This window comes from Onychostoma macrolepis, chromosome 13 (genome assembly GCF_012432095.1).
Source record: "Onychostoma macrolepis isolate SWU-2019 chromosome 13, ASM1243209v1, whole genome shotgun sequence".
In the NCBI taxonomy this organism is placed as follows: Eukaryota; Metazoa; Chordata; class Actinopteri; order Cypriniformes; family Cyprinidae; genus Onychostoma; species Onychostoma macrolepis.
In genome coordinates, this window is record NC_081167.1 from 23,253,036 (window position 1) to 23,273,858 (window position 20,823).

The 20,823-nt window shown below is 35.4% G+C and overlaps 1 protein-coding gene across 1 annotated transcript; it reads left to right on the forward strand.

Annotated features, from left to right (window-relative positions):
* Positions 1-4,281: 4,281 nt before the first annotated feature.
* Positions 4,282-20,511, forward strand: tmx1 (thioredoxin-related transmembrane protein 1). The gene is made up of 9 exons (XM_058795457.1): positions 4,282-4,337; positions 12,584-12,747; positions 13,302-13,417; positions 13,498-13,543; positions 13,820-13,948; positions 14,167-14,212; positions 14,632-14,733; positions 18,950-19,013; positions 19,158-20,511. The coding sequence occupies exons 1-9, from the start codon at positions 4,335-4,337 to the stop codon at positions 19,334-19,336; spliced, it is 849 nt and encodes a 282-aa protein (XP_058651440.1). The 5' UTR covers positions 4,282-4,334; the 3' UTR covers positions 19,337-20,511.
* Positions 20,512-20,823: the final 312 nt, after the last annotated feature.

Consider the following 20,823-nt stretch of genomic DNA (forward strand, 5'->3'; position numbering starts at 1 on the left):
GCTAAATAGGTTTTAAGAACATTTTGCTAACCAGGGTTGGGGGTAATGCATTATGACTTGAGTTACGTAATCAGATTACTTTTTCAAGTAGGCCTAGGCTAAATAGTAGAGGAGCGTGTTACTTTTTGATTTAGAAGAGCTTTTTTCAAATAAGTATCTTTGTTTTCCCAATTGTTGACTGACAGTTCTCCTATCCTCAAGTTGAGAGAAATCAGGAGTAAGTGCAGAGTTGTTGTGTGCACTGTAAACATGATGATTACTAGTTCTAGACTAAATGTGACCATGCATATACTCGCCTCACTCGCACAAAAATAGAATCAGTATTCCTCAAAATGAATTAAAACAATGAAATGCAAACTCATAATATGATACAAATCTGCAATAAGTAAATAACACAAATATCCCTTATGTATTTAATCCTATTTTTTTAACCAATTGTTACATGTCTGTGTGACTTTTGCCTGTGTCTTGATTAGTTCATTGTTCCCACCTGTTGTGTCATTTATTATCCCATTAGTTCTTGTGTTCTTAAGTCCTGAGTTCTCTCTGTTTCAGTTGCCAGTTATTGTGTTTTCAACCATACTAATAAACAGAAATTACTTCAGATTGAAACGACTTTAATGACTTTAGGTAAAACTTCCTACATCTTTTTTCAAAAGTGTGCTTAACTGTTTAGAAGCAGACATCTTAGAAGTGGTGAATGCCTCACTTCTTTCTGGGACTTTTCCAAACTCCCTAAAAACTGCAGTTGTTAAGCCCCTTCTGAAAAAGCGCAATCTTGATAACACCATATTGAGCAACTATAGACCGATATCAAATCTTCCTTTCATAGGTAAGATTATTGAAAAGGTCGTTTTTAATCAGCTGAACCATTACTTTAACTCAAATGGACACCTGGACAATTTTCAATCTGGTTTCCAACCGCATCACAGCACAGAGACAGCACTCATTAAGATAATAAATGATATTCGCTTTAATTCTGATTCTGGCAAAATATCAGTGCTGGTACTAATAGATCTTAGTGCTGCGTTTGACACTGTCGATCATAACATACTTCTAGAGAGACTAGAAAACTGGGTCGGGTTTTCTGGGATGGTACTCGAATGGTTCAGGTCATACTTAGAAGGGAGAGGTTATTATGTGAGTATAGGAGAGCAAAAGTCTAAGTGGACGTCCATGACATGCGGAGTCCCACAAGGCTCAATTCTTGCACCGCTCTTGTTTAGCCTGTATATGCTCCCACTACGTCAAATAATGAGAAAGAACCAAATTGCCTATCACAGCTATGCTGATGATACCCAGATTTACCTAGCCTTCTCTCCAAACGACTATAGCCCCATTGACTCCCTCTGCCAATGAACTGATGAAATTAACAGTTGGATGTGCCAAAACTTTCTTCAGTTAAACAAGGAGAAAACTGAAGTCATTGCATTTGGAAACAAAGATGAAGTTCTCAAGGTGAATGCATACCTTGACTCTAGGGGTCAAACAACAAAAAATCAAGTTAAAAATCTTGGGGTGATTCTGGAGACAGACCTTAGTTTCAGTAGTCATGTCAAAGCAGAAACTAAATCAGCATACTATCATCTCAAAAACATTGCAAGAATTAGATGTTTTGTTTCCAGTCAAGACTTGGAGAAACGTGTTCATGCCTTTATCACCAGCAGGGTGGATTATTGTAATGGTCTCCTCACCTTCCAAAGAAGACCATTAGACAGCTGCAGCTCATCCAGAACGCTGCTGCCAGGATTCTGACTAGAACCAGACAATCTGAACATATCACACCAGTCCTCAGGTCCTTACACTGGCTTCCAGTTTCATTTAAAATTGATTTAAACTTTTACTTGTTTATAAATCACTCAATGGCCTAGGACCTAAATACAATGCAGATATGCTCACTGAATATAAACCTAACAGACCACTCATTTTTATTTTTAACTGTTCTAAATTCATTTTAAATCAATTTTTAAATCATTTTAAATGTTTTTAAATTTATGGTTTTATTGTAGTGATTATTTTTTTAATTATTATTTTATTTCCTTTTATGTAAAGCACTTTGAATTACCATTGTGTATGAAATGTGCTATATAAATAAACTTGCCTTGCCTTGCCTAGATAAACATAACATATGTGTATCCTTTTTTGGTAACACTTTAGAATAGGGAACACTTATTAACTATGACTTTTCCTTCAATAAATTCCTAATTTGCTGCTTATTAATAGTTAGTATAGCTACTATTTTATCAATCTCAGATTTGTGTTTTGTTTTTTTTTAAATGTGAAAATCCATCATTAAATAATAATGATTATATTTTTTAAATATATGGTGCAAAAATGATTTATATCAGTAAAAAAATAAATAAATAAATCAGTTTATTTCTTCCACAATGCAAGATTATTATTATTTTTTTTTAAAGTTTGTGTCTTTGGTTACCAAGGAAACAAAATTATCAGTGAAGAGCATGCTTGAGATGAAATATGAGACATGATGTGTGAAGACACTTGACATGATGTGTGAATGGAATATTTTTATTGCACGTCATTTAATTCCAATGAGCTGTAATTTTGTCAAATTATGCAAGTGTGAAAATATGCATGAATTCAGGATGCATAAAATGCTAGCAATGAATCCTATCTAGCAAGAAGAATGAGTCCAAAATGTTTCAATATAATTTTCACCACTTTTATGTCCACCACAGAATGTTGAATGATGAAAAGCATGTTTTAGGAGAGTTTAATAATGAAACATTCACAGGGCAGACATAGGCCTACCGATTTTACATGCAAAACATGCAAATACTGAAATACATGCAAAACAAGTTTTAGAGGAAAAGAGTCATTTGAAAGCATTTTATATTTAACTTTGCTCACTCATCAGACAATAGGCCTATAATACACTTTATTTTTTTCATTGCTTTCATATTTTTGTGCTATTTTTAGCAAGTCAGTTTATTTTCGAGATCAAAAAATAGGTTTTCCCTAACCCCACCCTATACATACAGTAATCATAACCCTTTCCTCAATAGATCAGTCTAAACAATAACATCACACTCACAAACACAACACATTTACATTAACATATTCACTGTGGCACAGCAATTATCACATCAGTGCTGTCATTAGCACTCATTTAGTGTCAGCAGAGAGTGAGTAACAACAACATCCTCTGAGGGTGTGTGTGCATTTCTGCCTCATTGTGTTTCTTTATAAACTGCTAAGCATTCTCTTTTTTATTCTTCTGTGCAAGCATGCACACACATAACATCTCAAAGTTAAATAGTAAAAATCTATTAGTATAATGGTTAAAAACATTGGCTTGTAAAAAGATAATTAACATAATATAATGACCTCCAGGTTGCTTCAGGAAATAAGCAAATGAACCGAGTAGACGGATCAGCTAAATATAAGCAAATATATTAGGCTATAGACTATAACAAATATTTTATAAGCACATTTTCTCTTCTTAAACAGCTTTTTACTCTAAACACATGCTGAAATTTCCTTAATTTCCAGCTATACTTTCCTCGTGATTTTTATATTCTCCTAATAGATTCATAAATTCAACTCTAGTTTCAATCACAGTGCAGTAAAATCACTGTATGCACTATTATGAGTAAGAAAGAGCTCATAGCGCCACCTTGTGGCCAAATATTTCCCCCCAAATATTTCAGTAGGCTAAATGTGTACAGTTTTTAAAACTATCATGACAGAATATGTTATTTGTTGCAAATTCTGAATGTTAAATCAGAACTTTACAACTTTTGAACTTGAATACATTACTTAAGTACAAATTAGCCTAAATAAATATAGCCCAGTTAAATGTAAATGCACTTATATATATATATATATATATATATATATACACATATATAAATCCGCTTCAAATGTTGGCCAGTATAGCCTATGTGTGTGTGTGTGTGTGTGTGTGTGTGTTTATAATTTCAAAAACCTTTTATGGTTTATATATATATATATATATATATATATATATATATATATATATATATATATATATATATATATATATATATAATATGTTTACAGAACAAATAGGCTACCTAAATAGCACACAAAAGATAAAAGGTACTAATTTCATAGGATAACTGAAGTATAAATACAATGGGCCACGTATGCAATCTAAAAATCATTAATCGTATGTTGTTATAGCCTAATATTTTTCCAATCAAAAATAAGAAATATCTGGCAATGAAAGTGAAATTTTCTTTTAAACTCTATAAACCGTTATGTGCCATGACGTCAACGGAGCGGCCCCGCCCATCAGCCGCACGTCAGAGTCGAGGCGGAAGCGGAAGGCAAGCAGTGGGCGCTGAAACATGGCGTGTGTCACTACTCGATCCGTACCGGAAACACGATTTGTACTGCGCATGCGCGAAATGCTTCCACTTCCTGTCACTGTCAACGTTTTTACGACAGTAGCGATATGGATTCTTTTGCGTTTTATATACAGCTTCAAGAATTTATCTTAAAAGGAGAAATTCCTGACAATTCTGCAAATCGTCGGAAGGTACGACGGACGTCGGTGAATTTCATCATCAAGGGTAACTATTAGTACCGAAACATTAAAAAATAATAATAATTGTTTTAAAAATATCAAGCTACGTTCACTGTAACGTAACTTACTTGTTCAGCCCATATCTGGTTATGTAATTTGATCTTTTTACATTAAATTGCTGCTTCTTTTGACTTTTTCTTTTTTCCTATTAAAATAGATGACAGACTCTTCTACGTCGGCCCCAGTAGGCAGTACATGCGGCTAGTTGTCCTGTCAGAGGAAGAGAAGAGGTCTGTTCTTACGGAGTGCCACAATAACCCTGGGACTGGAAATCACAGTGGCGTCAGAGGCACTCAAAACAGGGTTATTGCTGGATACTATTGGCCTACAATTATCCAAGATGTGAAAGAATGGGTAATCTACTACAGAGTACTTTACTTTCTTTTTCTTTTTTACTTCTGCCAGTTTTTTTTTTTTTTTTTATGCAAGTATCTATACTTAAAAATTTGTCTTTTTACCACCTCCGATTGTTAGATACAGTACCTCCTTGATTTAGAAGTTATATTTATTGTCATCACCAACTTGTATCAAGTGGTGTTTCTTGACATTTTGTTCAAAAAATGTGTTGCTTTTTAGGTCAGATCCTGTCACCGCTGCCAGTTGAATGACCCTATCAAGACTGTTGTGCCAGTCTTGCATTCTATTAAGGTACTGCTTATAAGGTTTTAGCAAACTGATGAGACTAACAAACTAGTCTCAACCTTGTGTACAGTTTTACCAGCATTTGGTTGATGCTAATTTTGTGCCATGCAGGTAAAAGAACCTTGGGAGGTGCTTGGTTTGGATTTGATTGGACCACTGCCAGAAACAGCACGCAACAACAAGTATGTCCTTACCATGACTGACCTGTACACCAAGTGGGTGATTGCAGAACCTATGAAATCTAAGACAGCAGCTGAGGTGTCTGCAATAATAACCGCAAAGCTGTACTTGTTCGGCATGGTTAGGAAAATCATTACAGACCAAGGGAAGGAGTTTGTCTGCAAGGTGAAGTTTTGTAAATGTTTAATTATGTTTTTTTCCCCCTACTCTTGTCTCAACATTTCCACCTTATTTTTCCTGAAAGAGCTTGCGCAGCCATTTGTAAATTTAATGTGTCTGACTTCCGGTCTCATCTGCTTCCGGCTATATTTAGCTGTGCAAAACAGCTCGTTTTGTTGCTTGATATTGCAAACTGGTGTGTTTTACCATATTATTTTAATTATGAACACACTGGTTTGTAGTGCAAACAATTTTACCGTTTACTGCATTATTTACTGTTATTCTTCCACTTCATTAAGTACGATAGGGAAATAAGGAGAAGTCTCGCACATTCACAGAGAACAGTTTACTTCCACGTTAAAAAATAAGGTGGATATGTTGTTGTCTACAGTTACTCCAGTCTTGCAAATTTAACTTATGATCCCTCTGCAGCTCAACGACAGCATTTTCAGTATGCTGAAAATCAAACATGCCGTCTCCAGTGCTTACCATCCCCAAACCAACGGGCAGGTGACTCTTTTTATACCTGTTTTTAAGATCTATTGTTGCCTTATGGTTATTCATCAACTTTCTAAATGCATTGATATGTACAGGATGAAAGAACTAATCAGAATATCAAGCGCGCACTCAGGAAGTATGTGAATGACAACCACAATGACTGGGACCTCCACCTTCCTGCTGTGGTGTATGGAATCAACACTGCAAAGCAGGTTTTGTCTCACTTATTATATTTATAATATCTATGGTTAGTTGTCAATGGTAAAACTGAATTGGTGAATTTATTTACTATTTAATGTCAAGGATGGAGTTTTTCAAACTTATAGATAAATACAAACTTAATAGTTAATGGGAAGCTTCCTTATGTGATCAGTACTCCACTAGACACAGCCCCTACTTCCTCCTCTTCCATCGACACCCACGTCTGCCAGAGGTCATGAATGCCTGTCCCATGGGAGATGATTTTGAAGTTGCTGACCCAGAAGACGACATCGACACCAGAGTCAATAAGATGAAAGTTCTCAATGAAAAGGTTTGTATTTGAATAATAAAGGTAAATGAAGTAGTGAATTGCTATCAGAATTAGACCTAGGCATAGGCTGATCTATGTATTTTTTGCTGCGATTCTGCTTTATCTCTCTTAGTTATAAAAGCAGTTGAATCCTCATGTGAAGCCACTGTCCCTCACTCTGTTACATTGTAATGATTAAACCTGGTTCCTTATTGTTCTATCTTGGCCTGACTGAGACTCCATTGATCAATAGACCAGATAATTCTGTATTTTTAAATGAGTTTTAATTTTGGGTACTGTTCTTTTTTTGTAGGTTCTTCACAACATAGAGAGAGCACAGAGCATGCAACAGAAGTCATTTCAAAATCGCAAGCGCAAGTTTGTGCGAGTATGTTCAGTTCAGGCCGGTGATGATGTTCTGCTCTCACGGGACCCCAAGAAACGACGGACAGGAGACACATTTACAAGTCAGCACCAAGGACCATATACTGTGGCCAGCATCACTTCCAAAGGGGTGGCCACTATCGTCAAAGGGTCAGCTTGTCAGAGGGTCAATGTGTCAAGACTGAGGACATACTACAGATTGAAAAGTAAGAGTGTTTGATAAACTCTGTATAAAACAGTTTGAAATTAAATGGTAGATTGAGAAATATTATACATATACTAATGTACTATATGTACAGTTACTTCCTGGTTTTAGATAAGCCAGCTCAGTTATTTCCGGTGAACTGTCAAACTCCGCTGTGCTATAAGGGGAGTGCCCTTTATTCGGTTTCTCTACATAATTCATTAACAATCTGAAAAAATTTTTTGGAAACACTTTATTTTGATGGTCCCTTTTGAACATTCTGTTGACACTAAGTAATGTTGCAATCACATGTCAACAAACTCTCATAAGAGTATTAGTAGACTGTCTGCGTCATATCTACTAACTCCTTATTGTGTTGGTCTCCCAACAGATCATGTGTTTCATGACTATGAATGTAAGTTATCAAGTATGAAGAATACCATTACAATGTTGTTTGAGATAACATCACTAGCTAGCCAACGTTTACCAACAGATTACCAGGATCAGCATATACAATTTTATGTTGTTAAGTGTTAGATAAGATAGGCAGTCATTATTTACGGTGATTGGAGTTATATTATTTCTGAGTTTCTGACAAGAATGAGGCAGGAGAGGTTTCTGTGAGGGTCTCAAGAGTATCTACATATATACCACAACGTCAAATGGCATTTCACCGGAAGTTTTAAGCTGGCTGAACTATATACAGAAGTTCTAAAGAATGCTCCATGCTTATAGTCCATTGTCACGTATCTGTATATCATCAGATGGACCAACTGAGAGGATGTTCCTCCAGGACCACTGCTACTCAACATTCAAATGGCAGGTAGAGCATCCATATGCTTGTTCGGGTTTGATGTGGGAGAAGGACTTGGACCATATTCAAGATGAACTGGTAAGTATTGTTTATTTAGTGACACTTTGCATATTTAAATGATAACCATTACTTAATCTGTTAAACGTTCTTTATTTTTAGTTAAAGTATGTGTTGGACAAAAATCGGCCATCGGAAGAACTGATCATAAAGCAAGGCCAAATTTGCCTCACACGAGAAGACTTCTGGAGCCTGGGTTTAAGCCAGTGCATGGAATCTAATGTGCGTATGTTTAGTGTCTTAATTTACTGCACAAAAAATAAAAAATTCCCAGATAATGCATAATGTTACACATGGCAGCTTTCACAGGGATGTAATCGTTCTGCAATTCATTTCAGATCGGAAATGCCTGCCTCAAGATTGTGGAAGAAGCTGCACGAAGACATGTACTTTATACTATTATCTTCTTTTAGAAGTATTAATTTGGATGTATGCATGTTTAATAACTTATGTTCTTTCCATAAGGGAAAAAATGTTCACATTGTGGACCTCTATGCTGTTCCCACCTGGAAAGACAAAAATGTGGACCCAGAGCATAGTTTGCCTGTAAGTTTTTTTTTTTTTTTTGCTATCATGATCTTATCAACCGAGAGAGTTTTATTGGGAATAGGCACAAAAGTATGTTAAAAGTATGTTTTGTGCATGCATATTATTTTGTCACAATAATATTAGGAAAACGTGAGGTCCAAGGATATCATACTATTTCCAGCTTGGAGCAGGCAGGCGGATGAAGCTGATCACTATCTGCTCTGTGTTGAGTTTCTTTTAATCTTTCTAGCTGTAATATTTCCAAATTCAACAGGTAGGGTTAGTGAGTTCGATTTTCATGGATATTAACAAAATACCCATTGATTGCAGGCTTTGTTTGTAGCTAAGAGGAGATAGTTTTTCTTGATTCTCTTCGCCTGATGGTTTTGGAGATGAGACCTACAGAACCATATTTAGGTTGAGACTAAAGAGAGTTAATTTATTGGCCTTGTTCCAGGCGTGTTATTTGGTTACAATTTCCAAAAGGAGTCTTGTTCTCAGGCTTCAAATTCGTATAAGAGTCTTGTTCTCAGGCTTCAAATTCATATAAGAGCCTTGTTCTCAGGCTTCAAGTTTGTATAAGAGCCTTGTTCTTAGGCTTCAAATTCGTATAAGAGCCTTGTTCTTAGGCTTCAAGTTCGTATAAGACCCTTGTTCTCAGGCTTCAAGTTCATCAAAGAGCCTCCTTCTCAGGCTACAGAACTGATCATTCAATTACACATTATGTATTTTGTGTTTTCTTTGGAATGTCAGACACATTGCAACCTTCATTGACCAAGGATCCTGGACTGAAAAACAGGAAGAGACCTTGAGGTATGTTTAAAATGATGGAGTTGTGTAAAGCTAATTTAAATTTAATTTTCTTCTCCCATAAGGGGAAAAAAGACCCAAAATAGCATTTTATGGTTACTGCCACTAGAAGGGCCTATAGGATCCCATGGAGATTCTTAACTGTGCAAAACAAGTGAAACATATAAACTTAGTCCAATTTGAAGCTCGAATATGCTTTTTTAATGCAGTCAGATAGATTTAAAAATAAAAATATATATTTTGCAATAAAATTAATTCAAACTGAATTTTAATCTTAACATTCAATTTCATAAATATGTAATAAATATAAAATATATATTTAAAACTATTAATATGCTATAAACTCATTGGTCTCCACCACAGTTAAATTTGAGTTTAAATTTGAGTACTAAGTCAAAATGACAGTGATTTACATTTGGATTGATCATTTGGTACAATGCACTTATTGTGTACATGTTTTACATTGTACTTATATTTTTTAAAATACCTATATGTAATTACATCTGTAATTAATTTCTGTAATTATTTATAATTACACTGTTGACCCATCCTTACACCTTAACCCACCCTTAAACCTACCCATACCACTTAACGTGACCCTAACCTTTCCCATATCCCACCTCAATAGCAGCAGTAGTGTTTTGCAATACAGTATGAACACAATAAGTACATTGTACTTATTTTTTGATGCAAGTACATAGTAGTTAAGGCCACCTAATATAAAGTGTGACCAAAAAGTTTTTCAGAAACTTATTCATTCCCATGCGGCTCAAATTGACCCGCAAGGGAAGGATTTGTTGCTTTTTTTAACGTTTTTTATTTTTATTTTTTAATTATAACCACAGAAACTCTGCTATCCACTCATTTTTTGTGTGCATGTTCCCAATTCAAGTGTGACAAAAGTCATAAAGTCTCATACCATAATGATCAATGCTTGGTTTTAAAAATAAACTAAAATAATTTCTGGCTCGAAATGATCCTAAAAGGATTAGGATATTTATGTATACATGTTTAAACAAGCCAGCAGTTGTTTTTAAAGCTAACTGTGGATGCAAATTTCCTTTTCCAGTGTTTTCCTCAACAGTCTACAGGAAATTCCTGTGGCATCTACATGCTGATGGTAAGAATGTTTCATTTGTCAAAGCCGTTAAATAATCAAATCAAAGTCTTACAGTGTTATTTGTATTTCACAGTATGCTCTCAGCACCTGTACATCATGGCCATTAACATTCACAGAGGTAAGCTAGATTTTCACAAAGAATATACCAAACTACTTTTATGTGGATTTTTGTTTTGTTTTTATTTTTGTGTATTGCACTCTTTTAGGAGGAGGTGCCATTGATTCGCCAGTGGTGGTGCATTCAGCTGATGGAGAGGTTTTGTCTTGAAGGGTATGACAGACTCTACAGTTAAAATTTCAGTATGCTGGCTGTATTAAGTCACTGTTGGCAAAGTGATACTAGAAAGGTGTTATACAAATAGAGTGCATATACATTTACATATTTTACAAAGGCATGGACAGAGATTTGCACACTGGGCAGAAGAAGCATCCCAACTCCTTCAGGGAACCCTTGAGCCTGTCTTTAGGGTGTCAAACTCTACCACCACCAAACAGACACCCAGCAGAAGAGTTGTGGTTGAAGAGGACACTGATAAGGTAAATGATTTTAGTGGTCATATATCAAGGAGTTGCATGCAAGCTGGAAAAGAGTTTAACCCTTAAATGCATGAATGTTTCGAAATCATTATTACATATTCAGGTCTTTAGTGGCCCGGACCTATATATCCAGCATGGATGGATCTCTAAGTGCTGCAATAGCAAAAGCAAAAACTCTTGATGTTTTAAGAACAATTACAGAAGAATACAATAAAGCATATTTCGTTACCTTTTGACATGTATAAGGGTTCAATTTGAGCAGATAATTTTACCATCGCTGTCATCGTCAGAGCGCACTTCCACAGTATATCCAGCATCTGGCTCATATTCATGATCTTAGCCATATTCTCAGAACTATCATTTTCAATGACTTAAAATCAATATTTTGATCACTGGCAGCTTATTCACCACATCCACCATCAAATGACAGTGACAATTATATTTCATTGTGTACAGTAATTTCTTTGCAGTAAAGCCATTCAAACCAGTTACATTTTACAATACACTTTTTACAAAAATTAATCAGAAAACAGGCATTCTTGTGCATATATTTTTTCTTGTTATATTGTTTATAATTAATAAATTGAGGAATACTAAAAAATTTGATGTCTAACTTTAAAAAATGAAGGAGGGAGAGGGCAGTGAATGATGTCCTGGGTTGCTAAAGATCTGAGTTATGCATTTTAAGGGTTAATTTGTTTGTGCCATTATATAGTTATATTTTATAATACTGTTCTTCACCAGGTGCAACAGCCTACCACTGTGAGAGACCTTCATACAGCTTGGTACTGGGTTCACAATCACAGAGACTTATTTCGTGGAGAGGTGACAGAGCCTGCTTTTCTGCAGATGAACAGTGAAGATCAACAAAATGCACTCAAGAAGGCCCTGGAGAGTGAATTCCTGAAGCAAAGGATGACTTTTGTTTATATTTCAGTATCAAGATGATATGGAAACATTTTTGTCATACTGTGTTGATAAACAAGGCCTTAAGGTCAATGCCATGTTCCTCAATCAGCAATTGTAGTGGAGGGAGGGATGGGGTGGGAGGCATGGGGGTGGGTGGGAGGGAGGGATGGGGAGGGAAGGAAAGAGGGAGGGAAGGAATGAATAAATAATTTGAAGAAAAAAAAGTGTTTTGTGTGTTTCTTAGATGCAGACATTTGTTAAGTATGCTGAAATAAGTAAATCATATCTTTAGAAAATTAAAAAATGTAATGTAAAACACTCACTTATATACATCTGTATTACCCAAATAGAGTCTAGCAAATGTAAACTATTCAATTGATTTAATTTGTGCAAATCTAATCGATTAATCAATATAATATAATTGATATATTTTATCAAAAAAAGTGTTTATATCAGGAGAATCACTAAACAACTCTTTCCAGTACGGATCGGGTAGTGTCAACAACACCTGAATTATTACATTACATTTTTTATTAGTAATAGTATTATGACAACAATTTTATTAAAACTACCCAAAATTGCCGTAAATTGTTTCGTCGTACTTCAGACAGGAAGTAGACGCATTTCCGCGCATGCGCAGTACAAATCGTGTTTCCGGTACGGATCGAGTAGTGACAGCGTGCACATACACAGTCAGGATGACAGCCGGCGCGTGTGTGTTTTCTGCGCTTATTTCAACATGTGTGATGCTGCAGCCCGCGTCGGCTAAGACGGCCAATTTAAGAGTAATCACAGATGGAAACTGGGAGGAAATCCTGACGGGAGAATGGATGATCGAGTTGTGAGTTATTAAATTGATTGTTGATTATCAAACAATTGTGCAAAAAAGTCTGAGTTCATTTATGTTTATCTATGCATGTCGATTAATGCTGCACATGAATCTAAATGATCTAAAATATCTAGCTACGTTACTTCTTATTGTAGTGTTCTTGTGCTGGGCTCAGGATAGAGGAAGTTCAGTCAAAAACGACAACTCCCCCAAATGTTGATTCAAAACCTCACGACTTTGTTTCTTCCTTAGAACACAAAAGGAGATGTTAGGAAGAATAACAGCCTCAGTCACCATTGATGTTCATTGCATCTGAATCTGATTGGTGACTGCCATTCTGCCTAACATCAATAAGTAAATGTTAGAATTTTCACTGCCCCTCTCTCTAGAAATGTTTAACGTTTAATGTTTAATGTTTCCCCTGCACACTTCCTCCAGCTGAAGCAATCGAGCAAGAGGATTGTAGTTAAATGGATCCCATGGAAAACAAATGAGCCTCAGTGTCTTTGTGTCTCCTCTGGCTGGGATTGTGTTATTGGATTAAAAGGTTTGTCTGTCTGCTGCAGCTTTGCTCCGTGGTGTCCAGCCTGCCAGCAGCTCCAGTCTGTGTGGAATGAGTTTGCAGAATGGGGAGAAGATTTGGGAGTGAATATTGCCAAAGTGGACGTCACCGAGCAGCCAGGTATGGCTCTATCTGCACACATCTAGTTTCTCCGCTCACGTGATCGCCTGCATTCATGATTCTCTCTCTGTGTGCTGCAGGTTTGAGCGGGAGGTTTATCATCACAGCTCTCCCAACTATATACCAGTGAGTTTCTTTCCATTTTCATACATTTAACCCTTTCTTTAGAAGTTAGTGAGCTGGTATTGGTCAGATTTAATGAAATCAAAAAAAGTAAACATAGTTGTGAACTATTGAAGTCTATACTGTCGTTTTTGATTAATTTAATGCATCTTTGCTAAATAAAAGTATTAGTTTTCTTTTGTTTAGATAGATAGACATCAGCAATTGTCTTGTTTACATCTGTGTGGTGTAAAGGCAGTTATAAATGGTTAAACATGGTGGTTCACACGTGTGTTGCAGCTGTAAAGATGGTGTGTTTCGGCGGTATCAAGGAGCCCGATCTAAAGATGACTTCCTGAGCTTCATTGATGAGAAGAAATGGCAGAGCATAGAGCCGGTCTCTTCATGGTTTGGCCCCTCATCCTTCCTGTGAGTACATGCTGTGTGTGTGGGTGTGTGTGCTGGGGTGGTTTCAAATTGTATAATAATGCAATAGCTCTGGGCTAAATCTCCAGAAACTGGAGTTTAGAGAATGCGATTAATGCTGATTCACAAGTTGGCTCACTTTTAATGTAATGCTGGCAGGCTATTTTTCCGTTTGATCTGACACAATTTCTGTGACTAACTTTTTTTTAAATATATATTAGGATGAACGCAATGTCAGCCCTCTTCAAGTTATCCATGTTCATCAGGGTGAGTGTGTATGCCTATTATTATTTAACTTCTGCATTCCTGTCAGTTTTGTGAATTCAATTTTGAAAGTATATACACTGTTTTCCTAGCGATTGTTTGAATAATTTAGAGTTATAACTTGCAGGCACAAATCATTTATAACTCAAGCTAATGGTGAAGGAACCAGCAGCAGACACTGAGAGATAATATAGTCAAAAAAGCTAAATAAACCCCTTGACCTAAAGTAGAGGTGACTGTATCATGCACATGATGACACAGCATAGTGTAAGCATAATTTAAAGCCAGAAGATATATATTTGTTTAATGAGTCACTGCAAAGAAATATATTTAATCGTAAACACCTGACCTGATACCTTTATAAAGTGTTCATAGACATTTTCATGCCGTAATTTAAATGATTGTTTAACTTTGTGTTTCAGCATTGCCATAATTACCTGACGGAGCAGCTGGGAGTCCCGGTTTGGGGCTCGTATGGGATATTTGCTCTAGCGACACTCGTCTCAGGATTGGTCCTTGGATTGGTGAGAATGCACACAAAACACACTAATATTCAAAAGTTTAATGTTGTATGATTTTTAATGGATTTTTAAGTCATTTGTGCTCACCGTAACTGCACTTAGTTGATCAAAAAATGCAGTAAAAACAACTTGTGAAATATTATTACAATTTAACATAACTGTTATATTTTATTCTGTTAGATTGTAATTTATTTTAGATGGCAAAGCTGAATTTTTAGCAGCCATTACTCAAGTCTTCAGTGTCACATGGTCCTTCAGAAATTGTTTTAATATGCTGATTTGGTGAAAGAACATTTCCTATTTTTATCAATGTTCATAAGAGTTGCTGCTTGATAATTTCTGGAAACAGTCATGTATATATTTTCAAGGTTACTTTGATGAATAGTAGGGCTGTCGCAATTTGTCGATTTTAGTCGACTATTCCATTTTTAAAAGTCGTCGACTTCATTTTGCACAAGTCGACTAACCGGCAAAATACCAGAAGTGGCGCATTTCACGGACGAGAATCCATCAAACACATTATTAGACTGTTTTCCAAGACTGCATGATATATTAAACCCATTTAAAAATCACAATTAAGCATAATTGTGAATTCACCAACGCTACGTTTTAATTAAATAATTATATGCGATGCAGTTCTAATAGAGTATATGTGCTTTAATTATTTCCATGCGTGCAGGTTACGTACGTGCATTTCACAGAAACTTATCATTTACATGTGTGGAGCGTCTCAAACTCCATCTCTGCATGTTGTTGTGAGTTTGGGTTTATTATAACGTTCATCTGGGAATGCAACGTGTGCCATTTCATCAGATTTGTAAGGTAAATCATTTATAAATCTACGCAAACACAGGAGAATACATTGCGATTTCAAAATAAAAGCTCAAACCCTCACTCTAAGTTTACACGTTTTGATGTCCACATATTCATTTAATTACAGTGGCTACAGCATTTCTGTCCTAAAGAAATGGCCAAATATTAAAGATTAAGTGGACATTTGAATTAAATGGTGCTTGGTCAATATTAAACACGGATTAGATCGCGCAGTAATGTCAAAAAACAATCGTCAGGCCGTTGGCGCCCCCTGCAGGCCTTTGTTGTAATGCGTAATCTACATTAGCACTATTGTTTATAATACATTATGTATTTTAACATATTTGTTCAATAAAACCATATGATTTCTTGCTTTTGGTACTTTATTTGAACTAATTATTATTGCCTCATTGCTATTATATATGTATTTTAAATCATTTTAAAGGCTATTATTCACTTACATTACATTTACCACAAAAAAATAAATAAATTATAATTATAGTTTTATTTCCAAATACAGTTGTTTTCCATTTTCATTTTTCTATACTCTGTTTTAATGGTTAAATTAAATTTTATTAATAAAAAAGCCTGTCTAATTAATTGAGTTTTACAGTTTTATCTGTTTTTCATTATTTTCTGGATTCCATTTTAATGGTTCCATTACATTTTAATAACCAAAAGCATCTCCAATGAATGAATGAATTATTTATTTATTTATAAAAAATTCCAGAAATACTGCACATTTACATTTTTCTCCTAAATAAATTCTGGTAAATACTCCTTTAAAAAGTGTTTTTTTGATTATAATTTTATTATTATTAGACTAGAACACTTGGATATGTTGTCATTCTTACACTAAAATACTGAACTTTGATTTCAGTGATTTGGACTATGAGATGGACACTTGCTTCTTGCACTTAACTTTTGCTTTAAAAAAAGCATTTCATAGAAATTTTCATTTGGTTTAATAAAATATAGTTGAATAAAATATTCTTAAGTAAAATTGTTGATTTTTTTTTTTTGTGGGAAGTTAATCATTAAGCCCCCGTTTACACCGTTTTAAAAACGTTTTCGTTTTAAAACGCATAACTTTTGCTACGGTTACGCCTATTGTTTACACTACTCCGGCGTTTTCGAGGTCGAAAACGGAGACTTTTGAAAACGATGGCGTGGCTGCTCACATTCGCTCTGCGTATCCTTGTCGACCGGGTAAACAATAACATCATGCTCATTATTGTACCCATAGATATGCAAAGGTAGATTCCCCATTCGACCGCTCCAAGCACGCAGACGCGTCCGCCATCTAAATAATAGGGATCTACCTGTACATATCTATTGTTGTACCTGCATGAATTGTCAGGTAACATGCGTTTTCGGTTGTGTAGTGTAAACTGAGATTGTTTCTCAAATGCAGTGTAAACACCAGTGTAAACGGGAATCGTTTTCATTCTAAAACGCTGTTTTAAAACAAAAACGCACTAGTGTAAACGGGGCCTTAGATTAATCGAAAAATTAGTTGATAGATTAATCGAAATAAAAATAGTAGTTAGTGGCAGCCCTAATGAATAGAAAGTTCAAAACAACAGCATTTATTTGAAATTGAAGTATTTTGTAACATTATAATGTTTTTTACTTTTGGTCAATTTAATGTGTCCATGCTAAGTTAATGTATTACTTTTTTTTAAAAAGTATTACTGACCCCAAACTTACTAACGTTTATGTACACAAGATATGTTTCAAGTGTACATTTTGGAGTGGGTAATCCCAGAATGCATTGCAGCGAACTCATCTGTCCACAATTGTAGATTTAAAAGTCTAAATAAGTAGTGATCGACCGATATTGATTTTTTTTTATAACCGATACCAATTCTTTGCATGTTTACGTGCCCGATAACCGGTATGCAAAACCGATATTTATTTCCTGTTATAAAGTAAATAAATGACTGAAAGGAGGAAAAACCAAAGTGAAGTATGGACTTACTTCACTCAGTTATCTTAAAAAATAAAATAAAAAAAAAGTTGAAAATTAACAGGCTTTTATGTTAAATTTGTTGTAAATTTAATCATATTACAACAATAAAAACATTTTATTTATACAAAGCATCAGCGGCAACACTGATTTTAACAATAAGCAAAATAAATGTAGAATGTCTCATTTTCAAATGGAGAAAATAAATAAAGGACAGAAGTCATAACTTCATTTTAAACTACAGGTTTATAAGCTGTTTAATAGGCTAAAGAGTGAAGAATAATTCACTGGATAATGTTAATTCACTGAATAATATTCTCTGGAATATTGAAATATAACAAACAAAACATTGTGTTTTATTGCATTTCTCAACTGGTATATTATATCAGAATTATTAATATGTTTTTGTCATTCTAGATTATGAAATGCCTGCTGACAGTGCGGTTTATCTATGCATTTACACGAAACTATAGGCTACTCAAATTGCGATCGTTCGCGGAGATAATAAATAATTAATTTCCATAGCGATATTTATTTAGATGTTTATTAACGAAATAATGGTTATATAGTAAATGTTAATATAATTTATTGTGTTTTAAACAAGTGAATCTTGTTAAAAGTTACATGCGGTAGCCGTGCTGGAGCATTTCCTGAGCATCAACCGCTGAGTGAACAGCAATATGAAAGCGGCTTCACGAGACTAATGATGAGCATATACAACAGAGAGAGAATTCAATTCAGCACTTTTATTTCCAACATGCGCTCATTCATGGCTGTATTATTTAATTCATGCAAAGTTACGTCTTTATTTGGAGAGGACTTGAGATTATAGCCTACGTGACTCCGACTTCACGAGACTAATGATGAGCATAGATAACAGAGAGAGAATTAAATTCAGCACTTTTATTTCCAACATGCGCTCATTCATGGCTACATATTATTTAATTCAGGCAAAAATCTTTATTGGGACAGACTGACGGATTATTTTACGTGACTCCTCGAGTTCGTCTCTATTTCTTAGAGCCAAGCTGTGTAAACTGCATATCAAGCATTTATGTAATGCATCTAATTTGATGGCTGTTATGTTAAATAAAGTTTACTAACTACAGCAAATCAAGTAGGCTACCTGTGCACACTGTTGTTGTTGTCTCGTCTCCCCTCCCCTCAGACATGCTGCAATGACGATCCTGCGCGCAATTCTCAAAACACTGGCGACGTTTATCGGTGAATCCGATATTACAAAACTGATATCCTGGTATTTATGGTAAAATGCTTAATTATCGCGAAAAATATCGGTAAATCGATATATCGGTTGATCTCTATAAATAAGTACAAATAGTATCAGTAACATGCTCGATTTAATTTTGTGTGCTTTTACATCATTTGCTTAGAACATGCTCAACGTATTCAAATGTCTCCTTGATTTCTTTCTCTCAGATACTGGTTTTCATCGCAGATTTTGTGTTCCCATCGCGGCGGTTTGCACCAGATTATCACTACAGTAAGTGTGAATGTGTATTTGAACCCGCCTGCTTGATTACAGGAAGATGTAATGTACCTGAGATTCAATAAACGTGATGATTAAAATAAAAATAACATAACGATAACAAAACTATGGTGAAATGATGCTGAAATGTTTGTGTAGGGAAACTGCCTGCTGGGCAGGCACGTCTCCTGCAGCAGTTGGAAGACGAACAGGAAGCAGACGGAGAGGAAGAGGATGATGACGATGATTACGGTGGAAAGACTGAAGAGTGGCGGCGAGCGGACGGAGCCGATGCGCTCAGGAGAAGAGGTGTGGGTGTGCCGGAGGAGGACACCTAGTGGACTGGAGAGGAACTGCTTCTCGCTCACTGTGCACAAAACCACCACACAAACCACAACGCTACGGCACGCCCCGGCAGCGCTCATTGAGCTTGAAGATGTCACGTGTGATGTCATAGCTCCCTCTGAAAGATTGATGTGGTTGTGCTTTTCTCTCTTACTTGCCGCTGGTTTGTGTGTTTTCTCTTTTCCACCTGTCCATTTTTAATTATTACACTCCTTGCTATGCAGTATCTCTAGAGTGTGTGTGTGTGTGTGTGTGTGTGTGTGTGTGTGTGTGTGTGTGTGTGTGTGTGTCGGACGAAAATTAGGACTTACTTTAAGGAATTTCACGACTCACAGTTGCAATATTCCCCAAACAAATACTGAGCAAAATAACCAAGATCAAACCACAACATCACTGTGAATCTGTTGTAGTAAATGAGGCTTTTGGGAATATAAAAGATTTTTGTGCTTTACTTTGTAAATATTTTATTATTTGAGCTTTTTGGTTGCCTGTTATATAAAGCCAGAATGTTCAATTCGCTGTTTTAAACGTTTTTTCCTCCATGTAGAGTTTAGTTTCTTTCTGTTTCGTTCGTTTAGTTTTTGTGTTATTGAAGTTTTGGAAAACTATAAAATGCCTGAATTAGCACTTGTTTATTAATGCGTGTATGTGTGATGATTGATTTATTATTTGACACTGAAAGAACTTTCATTAGTTCATGTAACAGGCCATGATTTGTGTTCTCATGATTTGCTTTAAATGAGTTTTTCTCATTTTCCATACCCTGTTTCTTTAAATTTAGTTTGACGCATAGGGATATGTGACTAATTAGAGCTGGCGTGTTATGTTATGTTTCAGGTAATTCTGTGTTTCAATGAATTTTAGGATGCGTCTTGGTCTTCCAACTTTTTTTGGATGCGGTTTATTTGTTCCCCTTTTAGTTGTAATAGTTTTCTTCTTATCCTTCCTATATAGTTTGACCTCTGACATTTGACTGATCCACTAGAATTAAAGTGCTTCTCAATGTGTTCTGCTCATTTCTCCAAAGCAGAACAATTCTAATGTGTGAATGTCTGTATTTACAACTGTATTGCTTAAAGTGTGTGTATGTGTGTGAGAGACTGGTTTTGGAATGTTTCTGTATTTGAGATGGTGTGAATCTGAACTGTTAATAAACAGTTTAAAGCTGTATGTTGAGTATTTTCACAGACCTGTAATCAAAAGGAGTCTTAAATGCAAATATTTTGGCCTTTATTTGACATTTTACATTTCAAAGGTTTGGGGTCAGTAAGGTGCTTTAAAGTCTCTTAGGGCGGCATTTATTTGATGTAGAATACAGTAAAAACAGTAATACTGTGAAAGAACAGGTTTCTATTGTAATAGATTTTAAATGTAGTTTATTTTTCGGCAGCCATTAATCCAGTCTTTAGTATCACGTGATCCTTCAGAAATCATTCTAATGTGCTGATTCTTTGCTAAAGAAACTTTGCTGCGCTGCTTA